This window comes from Fundulus heteroclitus, chromosome 22, assembly GCF_011125445.2.
Source record: "Fundulus heteroclitus isolate FHET01 chromosome 22, MU-UCD_Fhet_4.1, whole genome shotgun sequence".
In the NCBI taxonomy this organism is placed as follows: domain Eukaryota; kingdom Metazoa; phylum Chordata; class Actinopteri; order Cyprinodontiformes; family Fundulidae; genus Fundulus; species Fundulus heteroclitus.
In genome coordinates this window covers 8773038-8786129 of record NC_046382.1, presented here as the reverse complement: position 1 = coordinate 8786129, position 13092 = coordinate 8773038, and the positions used below count along the sequence as shown (strand labels likewise).

Genomic DNA, 13092 nt, shown 5'->3' with positions numbered 1-13092 from the left:
TAAGCTTCTTTTTGTGATGTAAATTATTTGTTTCACTCTTTTTAGGTACAGTTAAGAAGGTATAATGACTTGGTTGCTCCATACAAGCTGAACTCTTTGAGAGACTCTGAACTACTTGTGTGAAAAGAGCTGAAACCAGGATTGACACCTCGAGGTCAGGCTTAAACCAACCGTGTTGTGGCTAAGTTAACTTTCAGCAGATATTAAATCAGAGCAGATAGATCTGTTCAAAGGCTTTATATCCAGCTGCCTGTTTTTATTGGAAGCCAGGCAGCACTACTGGTGACAGATAGCATCTCTGGGAGGTTGCGAGCTGGTGGAGCGCCAGCCGGTGGCTGTGTGGGGCCCCTCCTGTGCTGCCTTGAGAAAATAAACTCAAGTCTTTTTTAGTAACAGTAGCCCTCAGTTCCTCTGCCGGCGTTTAACCTTTCAGGGTAATTTGAGGTAGTATTTGTCTTATCGTTGTTGATTTTCCATGAAGTGGGAGTAATGGTGGTTTCCCTGGATCACCTGAGCAGTCTGTTTTCCTTTTTCCTTTTTGGTCTGTCAAAAGTTGGAAAACTGCCGACTTAAACTCATCACCAACTTTTTGGTTTTAAAAGGCCAGGGCCTCCCTTCATTTCATCGTGTTTTCTAGGAATACACGAAAAGCTTTAACATTGTATTAAAAACAACCAAAAAAACAAACTTGTTGATTATTGATTAGGGTACTTTATGACTCCACTGGCACTAAGCAGTGCAATTGTGCTGCTAAACAATAACTACATTTAATACATTTTTGCTGATTTTGATATTTATTTCTGCTCCTATAGTAAAACAGTGGTGGAAAAATAGTAACAACCCAAAACTACTTTTAGCTTGTTGGGGGTTTACAAACATCATCATCATCTCGTTCCTCTTCTCATCTGATCTACAGATTCAAAAGCTCAAAGCGTCCCCTCCATATGTCAGCTTAACGAGTCAGAGGGTTTTACTAGCATTGCTGCTAATGTTGTCTAGTAACTGGCTTTGATGGATCGTTTCGTATCGTTATGGATTGTTTGAGATTCAGAGAAAAATGCTTTTTTCTCTGTTCATAAGAGTCTAATTGATGGATATGCAAATTTTGCCCGATATCAGTATTCAATTTCAATTCAATTCAATTTTATTTATATAGCGCCAATTCATGAAACATGTCATCTCGAGGCACTTTACAAAGTCAAATCAATCATATTATACAGATTGGGTCAGATTATACAGATTGGGTCAAAAATGTCCTATATAAGGAAACCAGTTGATTGCTTCAAAGTCCCGACAAGCAGCATTCACTCCTGGAGAACCGTAGAACTACAGGGAGAGTCGTCTGCATTGTCCATGGCTTTGCTGCAATCCCTCATACTGAGCAAGCATGAAGCGACAGTGGGAAGAAAAACTCCCCATTAACGGGAAGGAAAACCTCCGGCAGAACCGGGCTCAGTATGAACGGTCATCTGCCTCGACCGACTGGGGTTACAGAAGACAGAACAGAGACACAACAAGAAAGACAAAAAAGCACAGAAGCACACGTTGATCTAGTAATCTGTTCTACATTAGATGGTAGTAGCGGGTGAGCCGTCTTCTCTGGATGATGTCACAGTTAACAGAACTGTATCCGATAATAATATCGCTGCCTGAAAACCGATATTTACCGACGTGTCTCTGTTTACGTTTCTGGGACGGTCATATTTTGCATAATTTTGGATCGACTGAAAACTACGCTAACTGAATCTTTGAATGCGTCTAGACTTACGTGCTGCTTTTCTTTCTTTTCTGCTTTTCTTACTTGCTGCTTGTCTTCTTTCGACATTGTGAAAAACGACCACACTACTGACATCGCATCTCTGTTTCATAAAACACACACAATCCTGGCTGCACTGCATTACAATCACGTGGCCCGAAAAAAAACCATGACCGACCCAACCCCCTCCTGAAACCCAGGAATAAAGGGCAACTAGATGGAAATAAACATATTGGATCAGTTTCACTTATCGGACAGATACAAATATGTTAAAAAAATTGCCCAATACCGATATTAATGCCGATACATATCATACATCCCTAATTTTTAAAATAGATTTAAAAAATAACCAGAAATCTGGTTCGACTGATCAACACAAAAGCTCATGAATCATTAAAGATGCAACACAAAATGTTGTCATTTCCTTTCTAATCCTTAGATTCCCTATTTTCTTCTAGTTATTTTTGTTCTTACCCTTTATTTAGCATTAAAAGCTGCTTACGCTGAAACTGATTTCTTTATTGTGCGTCGTCTTCACAGGTACGCCATCATGTGTGGAATCCTGGCAGAATACGACACGATACAAAACAAGATCAGGAACGGTTACGTCTTTAAGGTGAGCGACGCAGATCTGCAAGCCCCTCGCAAAACTATTCCATTACCCTTCAACGTTTCCACATTCAACGTTACCCCTAAATAACATTCAGCGCATCAGCTTTTAGATGTCACTAGATTAGTAAACGGAGTCAACCTGTGCGTTGTTTAGTCTGAGTAGAAAAGCAGCCGTTCTGTTCCAGGCCTCAGAGGTTCCTTCATGAAGACCAAGGAACCCTGCGGACCGGTCAGGGAGGACGTTCTGGTTCAGTTTAAAGCGGGTCAGGTCCTGCAACAGTATCTCAAGCTTTGAACACCTCACAGAACTCTGTTCAGTCCATCGTCTGATCACGGAGAGAAGATGGACCGACTGCAGACCCACCAGGAGATGGAAGTCCATCTGGCCTGACAGGCTGGGCCAGGAGAGCATTCACCAGAGAAGCAGCCAAGACCTCCTCAACACAAGCTTGACACAAAAACCATAAGCTGTGCTCTCCACAGATCTCCAAAAAGCTCGTCGTTATGAGAAAATCCCAAGAACCATAACAAACTGCTGTGGTCAGATGAGAACAAAATTTAACTTTTTAGACTAAAAGCCAAATGTGAGAGACGCTCGGTGAGACATGGTGGTGGCTGCATTATGCTGTGGGGATGCTTTTTTTTTTTTCAGCAAAGACTTGGAAGCCAAATCCAGGACAATCCTGGAAGAAAGGCTGTTGGAGGCTGCAGAAGACGTGCGACTGGGGCAGAGGTTCACCTTCCAGCCGGACAGCAACCCTAAACATACAGCAAGAGATGCAGTATGATGGCTTAGATCAGGGCTGTCAAACTAATTTCTATATGGGGCCACTTTGGCATCATGAAGTCATTAAAAGGGCCGGTTGCACGTGTAGAGACGATACTTTTCATTTCATAATTTCATTCCAGTTCACATAGTAGTATACAAAATGCACAGTAACATAAAAGTAGCACCCTCAGGCCCAGTTTATACAGTTTATCTGCAAAAAAAGTTGTTATTGGGGTAAGTTACACTTACAGTAGGCACAGTTTTAGCCACTTTATACACTTTAAAAGGATATATGCCTTTTTTTCTGGCTCTCGAGGGCCGGATAATTTACCTTGACGGGCCGGATCTGGCCCGCTGGCCTTGAGTTTGACACGTGTGGCTTAGATTAAAGCGTATCCATGTGTTAAAATGGCACAGTCAAAGTCCAAACCCCGATCCAATTGAGAATCTGTGGGAAAACCGGAAAATTTAAGCTTTTTGTCCAATCTGACCGAGCTTCAGCTGCTTTGCAACGAAGAATGGGCAAAACATCCCCCACAAAATCTCTAATAGAAAGGAAAACAATGACTCTTTTTAGATGTTTGTCTCAACAGTATTTTATTTGCAAAACTAGACAATTTATTTAGAGCTATCAGAGTCTCAATATTAATCAGGGTTCAATGTAACCATTATTGGTTCCGTTCCGATAGCGGAACCAATAAAAACTGTTGCGGCCGGACCATAGCTGCGAAAAAGAGTTGGCACTGGTTATGTAGTGTTTTTTTTAAAACTGATTTATAGTTTATTTTAGTAGGGAACAAAACAAAGTTTGTGAATTCAGTTCAGTAGTTGTTAAAAATATATCTGTAATTTGTGTTTTTTTTTAGCTTTCTTCCTATATGAAATGTTTTTTTTTTTAAATTTTAAACATGTCTACTGGGCCAGAAAGTAATGGTTTATGTTAAAATAAACATTTGGGTGAAATTGTCACAACCAGGTTTATCTTGTTTATCGTGAAGTTGGTCTTAACTTTTTATTTCAAGTGGCATTAAAAAGTCTTGAATTTAACTTGCCTTATGCTGCAGGAACCCTGATTAAGGACCCTTTTATCCTGTTCTTTCCTCCTCACCTCATCCAAAACGACGATGAAATACATTGGAGTTTGTGGTTGGGGAGTGGGGGGAAAAAAAATAGGTAAAAGGTCAGGGGGTGTGAATACTTTTAACACGGCGCTGCAAAGAGATAAAAGATACGGAGCACTGCATCTGCCGCGTACGGATCAGGGTGAACGGCTGCTTGTATCCCTGAAGGCGGGAAGGCCCTCCTACAGACATGGGCTTACATAAGCAGGGGCATGGAGCAACAGCACGTAGCGTTTTATCTCCTGTCAGCAGCTTTCCTAAACACTGTGTACCTTCACAGCTCTTGACAGGTGAATGAGACGGAGCGAGAGCGCTGGTAGATGTGAAAAAAAAAAAAAAGAAAAGGAAAAACTCATCAAAGAGCCCGGGTTTCCAGCAGGTTTGCGTGTGTGTGAGGTGTTTGTCAAATACTTGTGGGTTGGTGAAGCAGGACAGATCAGGTCAGGACAGAAGCAGCTGGAATGGTGAATCAACAGTGGAAAACGTCTCCCTGTCTGTCTCTTGTCTCCCCCTGCCAGGATCACCTGGACAAAGCCATCGAGCTGAAGCCGCACGACCCCCTGTCCTACTACCTGCTGGGCCGCTGGTGCTACGCCGTACGTGACCCCGCCCGCCTCGCCTCGTTTCTCTCTCTCCTGTCTGACCTCAGAAAGCCAGATCGTGAAGCTCTTGGTGTCGGCCATGTTGGCCCGGTCTCCCTCCTCCCCGTGCTAACCCACCCACGGTTTCCTCCTGCTCACTGTTTAGACTCTCCAGCGTTCCCACCGGCTGATAGCTGCGTCCTGACTCCTTTTCTTTGTTTGCTGTTCAGATAAAGACCGTTTTATGGCCGCCACGCTACGTCTCTCTGTCGCTTTAGTCATTGCTGTTATGTTTGGATCTGATTCAGGTTTTATTGTTACATTTTTAAGATTTTGAGATCTAAATTTCCTACTGAGAAATTTAGGTGCATCTAGATAAGAGCTTTAAATTGTGCTGTAAAACATTGACAGATTTTAACTATAGAAATTGCGCTTTTTAATGCCCCCCACCCCCCCCCACCCCCCCTCGCATCTATAGGCCCGTTTACACTACACTTTTTTAACCGAGCCGAGACTAGTCTGAGCTCGGTAACCGAGATAACTCTTGTGTGTAAACGGTCAGCAGACTGAACCGGACCGCGCTAAACGTAACCGGACCGCGATAACTGCGGACCAGTTCCCTAGTAGGTCTCGGCCTGTTTTTTTTTTTTTTTTATCCCGGTTTTCTGATAAAGAGCGCATGAGCAGACCGCGTCATCCCCTTACAGTCAGCTGACTGTCCGCGGGTTTTCCGCCGTGTCTGGCTGCACGTCCCGATTCACACTCCATTCAGACAAATTTCTGACATTCATAATAATACTAGCTTCCTTACCGTGCCACACGGTTTCCAGTGATGACTCTGCTTATGAACCTCAGCGTCTGTCATTGTTTCCTGCATCTGTAAATCCTTATTAGACGTTCGTTTGTCTTATCCTCGTCCCAAAAGCCGACTCTGTCTAACAATAACATCCTGAATGTTACGGGCGCCGCCTTTTTGATTTGCTCGGTCCCGCCTTCAAACCCAGAGAGCGGTAGTACCACAGATCATCACTAGGAGGCGAGGAGCAACCAAGGAACCGGGATAGTGTGGTGTGTAAACGGTCGTCTAGGCTTGGTTAACTGATCCAAGCTCAGACTGGTCTCGGCTCGGCTCGGTTAAAAAAGTGTAGTGTAAACGGGCCTTATTTGTTTCCCTGGTAAAGGTGTGGAAAAAATAAATGTATGTTTTATTGCGCTGGCAGGATCTCACTCTGAAAATGTGTGAAAAATGTCACCTTTTAATTTGAGCTTCCAGTGCAAAAAAAAAATTATATGTTAAAGATTTATTATTTCTATTGTTTGGAGTTTATTAGAGTGTGTAGGAACCTTTAGTCGTTAACCCAAAACTGCCTGTTGGGGTATAAATACGATGTGACACAGACGCCCATTGCCACTCTTCAGAATGGTTAAAGGTAAGAGAACATGATAATTAAGTAAAATGTGACACCACAAACTTTAGAAAAATCCCCAACTTCATTTCAGTAAAATTACTCTGTGTGGGGATAAAGAAACACCAGAGCCGCACATATTTGACGTTGTCGGAGCCTACAGGGAGAGAGTCCAGATTCCTGGTTTTAACAGGAGGGGTTTATTGGTTGTCTGGTGAAACATTTCTGTTAATTTTTGCCTCATGTTTTGGGATAATCATCCTGCTGAAAGGCGAAATGACAACCTCCAGGGTTCCCATAGCCTTTGGGAAAGAAACAGGCCCACAGCATCACAGCTTCTCCTTCATACCTGAAATAGGATATTAGGTGCTTTTCCACACATTCATCCTTTGTTTCTAACAAGCGGGATTGTTTGTACTAATTCACTCCAGTCCAATACACCTTTATGTAAAAGGAACGTTTAAAACCGACAGAGTTGATTCAAAGGATTGTTGATTAAAGCTATAAAGATAAAAGTGCAAACATAAAACTCCAGTAAAATTAGCAAAAAAAAAAAAACAAAACAACTGGAAACATAAGTTTAACTCGCATTGCATTAGAAACCAGAGAAAATTAACTGGAGAGAATTATCTATCACAAATTATGCTACTATTAGCTTTATAAATAAAATAGAAAATAATTATTCCAATGAATAAATGGACAAAAATTAAAAAAAAATAAAAAAATAAAATGAAACCATGCTGTAGAGGATGAATTTATTTCTTACACGTCTTTACCAGGGGCGGCAAAAATAACATATCACTCTGTACCCTCTTTTTTTTTTTTTTTTTTTTTTTTTGCATGTTGTTACCCTCTTCAGCGGAAACAGTTGTCTTTTAAAGTTGGATATTTGATTATTTTCCAGGTTGCTCAGTTGTCCTGGATTGAGAGAAAAGTAGCTGCAACACTATTTGGAGAACCTCCAAGCGCCTCGATTGAAGATGCACTGAAGAATTTCCTGAAGGTACTGGATCTTGGACCTTTTTTCATTGTTTCGCCTGAAGATGCTAACAGCCGTTAGCCGCTTCCTTGCTTTAACCCATGCTGTGCATGCACAGTACGTACTTCCATTAAAGTCGTAAATAAACACCAAAGGCTTTATTTACTAACAAACTGAGCAAAAACTAAGCATAAAACACCAAAATAATGTGACAATCTTTCATAAAAAATTTCAATGCAATTAGAGTGAACTACTGCCGTATAAATAAATTAAAAAGTCAAATAACGTGGCTATGTACCTTTAACCCTAGAAGGCTCTTAGGGCGCCGCACTGTGGTAGCCCACTGCTCCCTAAGGGATGAGTTAGATGCAGAAGTTTTGTTAGGATGTACAGGTTGCAATGAAAAAGGTGATTATTATTTTATAAGTAATGAAAGTTACAGTAAAAAATATATATATTTGTTTTGAAATTCTTAAAGTACGGCTGCACAATAAATTTTGTCGCAAGTGCAGCACTATCAATAGCTGCTTTTACTCTTAAAACCTTACCCAGTAATTTACTGGTATTTTATTGAGCCAGGGTTGTGTATGAATAAAGCCAGAACTGACCCGTCAATTTACCGGGTCATGATTTTCATAACGGGTAATTTACCGGGATCGCTCTAGTGTTCATAAAGTTTCCATAAAGCTGCTAACCACTGTAAGAACCACCGGTCCTGAAGCCATTGTTTGTTGTGGCCAATCAGCTACTTGACTGATGTACTTTCTGGCGCGAAGTTCTTCTTCAGAAGTTGGCTTGATCAAATAAAGCTAAAGTCCTTGCATTACTGCCACCTGCAGGTGATGTTAGGTACATTAATTTCACCGTTGCCGTGTTAAGTGTGAAAAGAGCTGATTTACTGCGGCTAAGATGCTGAAGCTCACAAAGAGACGTTTTCTTTGTGATGAAGGAAAACAAAGAAAAGAGGCGGGAACATGCGGCTTAATCAGAATTGGCTCCAATACGTTAGGAAATGATCTCAAATAAGGAAAAGCTAATCTTCCACTGGATCGGAGACGAGTTTTTAATACTGTTTAATTGATTGCATTCTCTCTCATGAGCAGCCCTGGTTAATAAAATCGTTTCCCGCAGAGTCTTGTTTATCTTGTGCTGTTGTAAAAAAAGAAAAAAGAAAAAGAAATGCCTCCAGGATGCTCCTGGGCTCAGTTTTTAAAAGCCTAAGCCATTTGTTTTCAGAGAGGCCATATCTGTGTTCCCACATTTCAACAGTTTATACAGCAGGGAAAATACTTTTGCCTCTGGCCAATATTCCCGTGCATGCCTCGTTCTGGTGTCTCACCCATCAGTTTGGGTTAAACGGCTCTTGCTACGACTTGCCAGCCAAGAGCCTGGAGTAAATGTGCTGTTGAGCAGATGCATCCCGTTGCTGAAAAAAGACCAAGTCTGAGGTTGGAGCCGACCTCAGAGACCAAAGAGACCCCAACAGCACGGTGTCAGCTGGCTGCTCTCCTTCACCGCCACTAAAATTAACCCGTTTTTTTTCCTCTTCGTGTCTTTTAATGCAGGTCGAAGAGATTCATCCTGCTTACTCAAAACTGAACTACGTGTTCCTGGCTAAGGTCAGTGCTGGTCTGTGATGACGTCGTCGGCTGTGATCCTTCGGCGCCTCCTCTAACGGTTTTCGCTCCTCTCTGTGGCAGTGTTATAAAGCTCTGGGTCAGACTGACACGGCCAGGAAGATGTGTGAAGCAGCCTCTTCGATGAGAACCGTCTCCAAAGAGGTAGATGTTCATTCAGATAAGAAAACCTGAGCCCACACCGCTTTTTGTCCATTTTGTAACATTACAACTCAAAAGCTTTTGTCGGTTTTGTGTGATCGACCAACACAAGGTAGCGCATAGTTGGGAAATTGAAAGGCGCGAGGACACGGTATTCACATTTTATGTTTAATTTGGGCAAAATTATTACAGAAAATATAAAACCTTACAACTGAAAATGTTAAGTACAACACAAAGTATTTTGTATCTTTATATCTTAACACACTTTTGACATTCTCTTTCATTTCATACACTGCAAAAACGAAACTTCAAAATAATAAGTAATTTTTTCTTGAAATTAGTGTATTTGTCCTGGATTTGGTCAGGTAAGGAAGATGGTCTGCCAATGGAATGAGTGTTTTGACCCCTGAAATAGGATAATTAGATATACTGCACTTGAAATAAGAGGATGGAGATTGGTTGTTCCAAGTGTAAGTGCAAAAATCTTATTCTATTGGCAGATAATCTTATTCACCTGCTCAAATCAAGGACAGATACACTAATTTCAATAACATTTTACTTATTTTTAGTTGGGTTTTTGTAGTGTATGACATTTAATTGCTCAATTGCAGACTGTGGTGCATTAAAGGCTGCTTTGAATTCATTTATGAAAATTACCTAATTACAGCAAATATATTTCAAAGACCAACTGACCCAAATGCTGGTTTTTATACTGCTAGACCAAAAAGAGTTCAGTTTATTATTGTTGTAGTCAAATTATTAAAAATAACTTGCGAACTGGATGACCATCTTTTAATTAGACAAACGAGCAAAACCCTTTTTTAACAATGATTTTCACAATAATTTCCTACAGAAACTCTGACTTATTTATTTATTTATTTAAAATGATCATATTTTGTAGAGCAGGTAAAAAACATAATTTGTTTGGTTTTTCAAAAAAATACTAATTTTTTGGCCTTCGAGTTCCTTTCACTTGACAATTTTGGCCCATGTACCGAAAAGTTTGGATCACCCTGCTTTAGGCTGTGTCTCCATCAGCTTTGCACATCTAGAAACTGACATTTATGCATCTCTGAACAACAGTTTTCAAGCTTTGCTGAAGATTCTGGGTTGATTTCAAGTCAGGCCTTTGACTAGGCCATTCTAGCACATGGATATACTTGGATCTAAACCATCCCATTGTCGCTCTGGCTTTAGGTTTAGGGTCACTGTCCTGCTGGACGGTAAACCTCTGGCCCCAGTCTGAAGTATTTTGCTTTAGCCTTCCAGTCGTATGAAACAAGACAAGAAGACGACAATCAGTCAAACGTTCAGAAACGCTTGACTGATTGTTGTTATGTTTCATTTGGGTACCAGAACAAAGAAGCGAATACAAAGGTAAGCAGGGACAAAAAAAAACGTATCAACCCCACAGAGACACACCTAGAGAAATCAACTATTAGTATCCAATCGATTAGAGACCAATTAACCTAACAGTCATGTTTTTTGGACTGTGGGAGGAAGCTGGAGTACCCGGAGAGAACCCACAAACGCACAGGGAGAACATGCAAACTCCATGCAGAAAGGGCCGGGGATTTGAACCCAGGACCTTCTTCCATTAAGGTCAGATTAGTGGAGAGGGACAGTATTCCTGTCAACACACTCTCCCACCTGAGCGCTGGATCTTTGCAGCTCCTACAGAGTTACCACACTGCAAAAACAAAACTAAAAATAAGTCAAATTTTCTTGAAATGAATGTATTTGTCCTTGATTATAGCACATAAATAATATAATCTGCCAGTGGAATGAGATTTTTGCACTAAAAATAGGAACGACTCATCTCCATCATCTTATTTAGAGGGCAGAATATCTAATTATCTTATTTTGAGGATTAAATACTCATTCCATTGGCAAATCATCTTATTTACCTGCTCAAATAAAGGACAAACACATTCATTTCAAGATAATTTGACTTATTTTTAGTTCTATTTTTGCAGTGCATGCTCCTTCCGTCATCTACAGATGTCTTTAACGGTAGTTAAATCCTGAGTTAATGTTTTATAAACTAAGGTATTCACCTCATCCGGACAGAAGGTAATTGGTTGTTTTGGATTTAGTTTGAGGGGATTTTCAGAGTATAAGGCCCTGAATAAACATCCTCGACCATCGTTCATAAAATATAATGCCAAAAACCGTGTATACTTTTACATTCGCTTCACAATTATGCGCTACTTTTGCGTTGATCTGTCACACAAATCTGTCACGCACCAGAAAATAACAGAGATTTGTGGGTGCAACATGGGGAAAGCGCAAAGAAGACACTGAATGCTTCGGTTAGAGGCATAAAAGTCCAAAGTGAGGTAAGAATTCACGCTTTGTCTGCTGTCTTAATTAATCTTAAAATATGTTCTTTTATTCAGGATGAAGAAGCACAAAAGGAGCTGGATTTACTCTTCCCGGCGCTCGGAGTGTGAAAAATGTTGAAGAATTGCTCTGAAGTTAATCTCACACCTGCTATGGGTGCTGCAGATATATATGTAGTCGGTGAAAATATCTGTGTGATTCACTCTGTGAGTGTAAGCATGAGAATATAATCATCAGTAAGAGCACAAGGCAACGTCCTTGTCCTTTTTTTTTCTACTTCTAGACTTTTGTTTTAATAAATTGAAAAATTCTCGTTTCTAATCATGAAAAAAAACTCATATCAGTCATGAAGCTCTGGTGTGAGAAGCTCTGGGGAACATGCTTGAAATCGGCTTCAGTTTCCACCTGTGCTGAGAGCAACGGGTCGTTTTTCAAAGTAACTCATGGTGCAAAGCAGTCTGCGCTGTTTGAGCCAAATTACACCGTTTACTGGCAGCGCTGCCCAGTGCCAACAAGGTTCTTCCCAGAAAACGGAAATTAATCTAAAAAGCTCCTGCTGGACTTTCTGCGGCGGACTAGATTTGGCGTTAATCCTTTCCCTGAACTGAAGGGTGAGCAGAAACCAAATCCTCACCTAGCAGATGTATACACTGCAAAAACTGAACTAAAAATAAGCAAAATTTTCTTAAAATTAGTGTATCTGTCCTTGATTTGAGCAGGTAAATAAGATGATCTGTCAATGGAATAAGATTTTAGCTCTTAAATAGGAACAACTCATCTCCATCGTCTTATTTCAAGTACAGGATGTCTAATCATCTTATTTTAGTGGTCAAAATATTCATTCTATTGGCAGATAATATAATTTACCTGCTCAAATCAAGGACAAAAACCCAAATTTTAGGAACATTTTACTTATTTTAAGGTCTGTTTTTGCAGTGTACGACAATACCGCTCTCTAACATTAAATAGACAACAGTAGCAGGGTTCTGCTGTAAGCCAGCTCCGTTTTACTAACGAGTCTCATCTGAATGAATCATTCAGCCCGCATTGTGACATTAACAAACACTTTTGGTCGTTTTTCATTCAACAGCAGTGAATGCGCGGCTGCATTGGTGGGTTTGAATCACGGGTTCTCACACTAAATCAGTCACGCGGTCTTCATTTAAGGAGCATTTGTCATTCACAGGGCAGCACAAGCAGGTTGGCTATTAAATAAAGACAAGACAAAAAGGAAAAAGGAATAATGGGGTGGCAGATTCCATCTCTGGCTGTGATTTTTGCTTTTGCAAACAGCTGAATTTCTCTTTTCTTGTAAGAAAGGGAAAACTAAAGCTTCCTTCTTTCAGCCGACAGACAGGAAGTGCTCAGCTTACTCTGCCTCCGTGCCTCCTATCAAAAAGGACTTTAGAGCGTAGGATCAGTGCTAAACGAGGGATGGAAAACCCTGTTTGATCTCAGGAACAACCGGCTTTATGCTTTTTAAAGTTGTTTGAGAACGTGTGTCTTGAGAAAATGTCCATCGTTGTCAATATCTGTAAGAATATATTGAAAAAGAATTAGGGGTGAATTATGTATTTCAGAGTAACGACTTAGCTGAAGTGTGAATCTTCTCTTTGTATGTCGATAAACGTGCAGCGCTATTTTCAAAAAGCAACAAAAAAAGGGCCCTACATTTTTAATTACTCAAATACAATGTGATGAAGAGAGCGGTAACATTTAAAAAATTACCTTTTTAACACCTTTTAAT

The 13092-nt window shown here is 40.6% G+C and overlaps 1 protein-coding gene across 2 annotated transcripts in view; it reads left to right on the top strand.

The window, feature by feature from the left end:
* LOC105926179 (regulator of microtubule dynamics protein 2) overlaps positions 1–12065 on the top strand; it is a 46444-nt gene extending 34379 nt beyond the window's left edge. For both annotated transcript variants that reach the window (XM_036126723.1, XM_036126721.1), the window contains exons 6-11: positions 2297–2372; positions 4777–4854; positions 7150–7248; positions 8790–8843; positions 8925–9005; positions 11402–12065. In XM_036126723.1, the coding sequence (XP_035982616.1) occupies positions 2297–2372; positions 4777–4854; positions 7150–7248; positions 8790–8843; positions 8925–9005; positions 11402–11455 (442 nt within the window). In that variant the 3' untranslated portion in view covers positions 11456–12065. The remainder of the gene's footprint in view (positions 1–2296; positions 2373–4776; positions 4855–7149; positions 7249–8789; positions 8844–8924; positions 9006–11401) is intronic.
* Positions 12066–13092: the final 1027 nt, after the last annotated feature.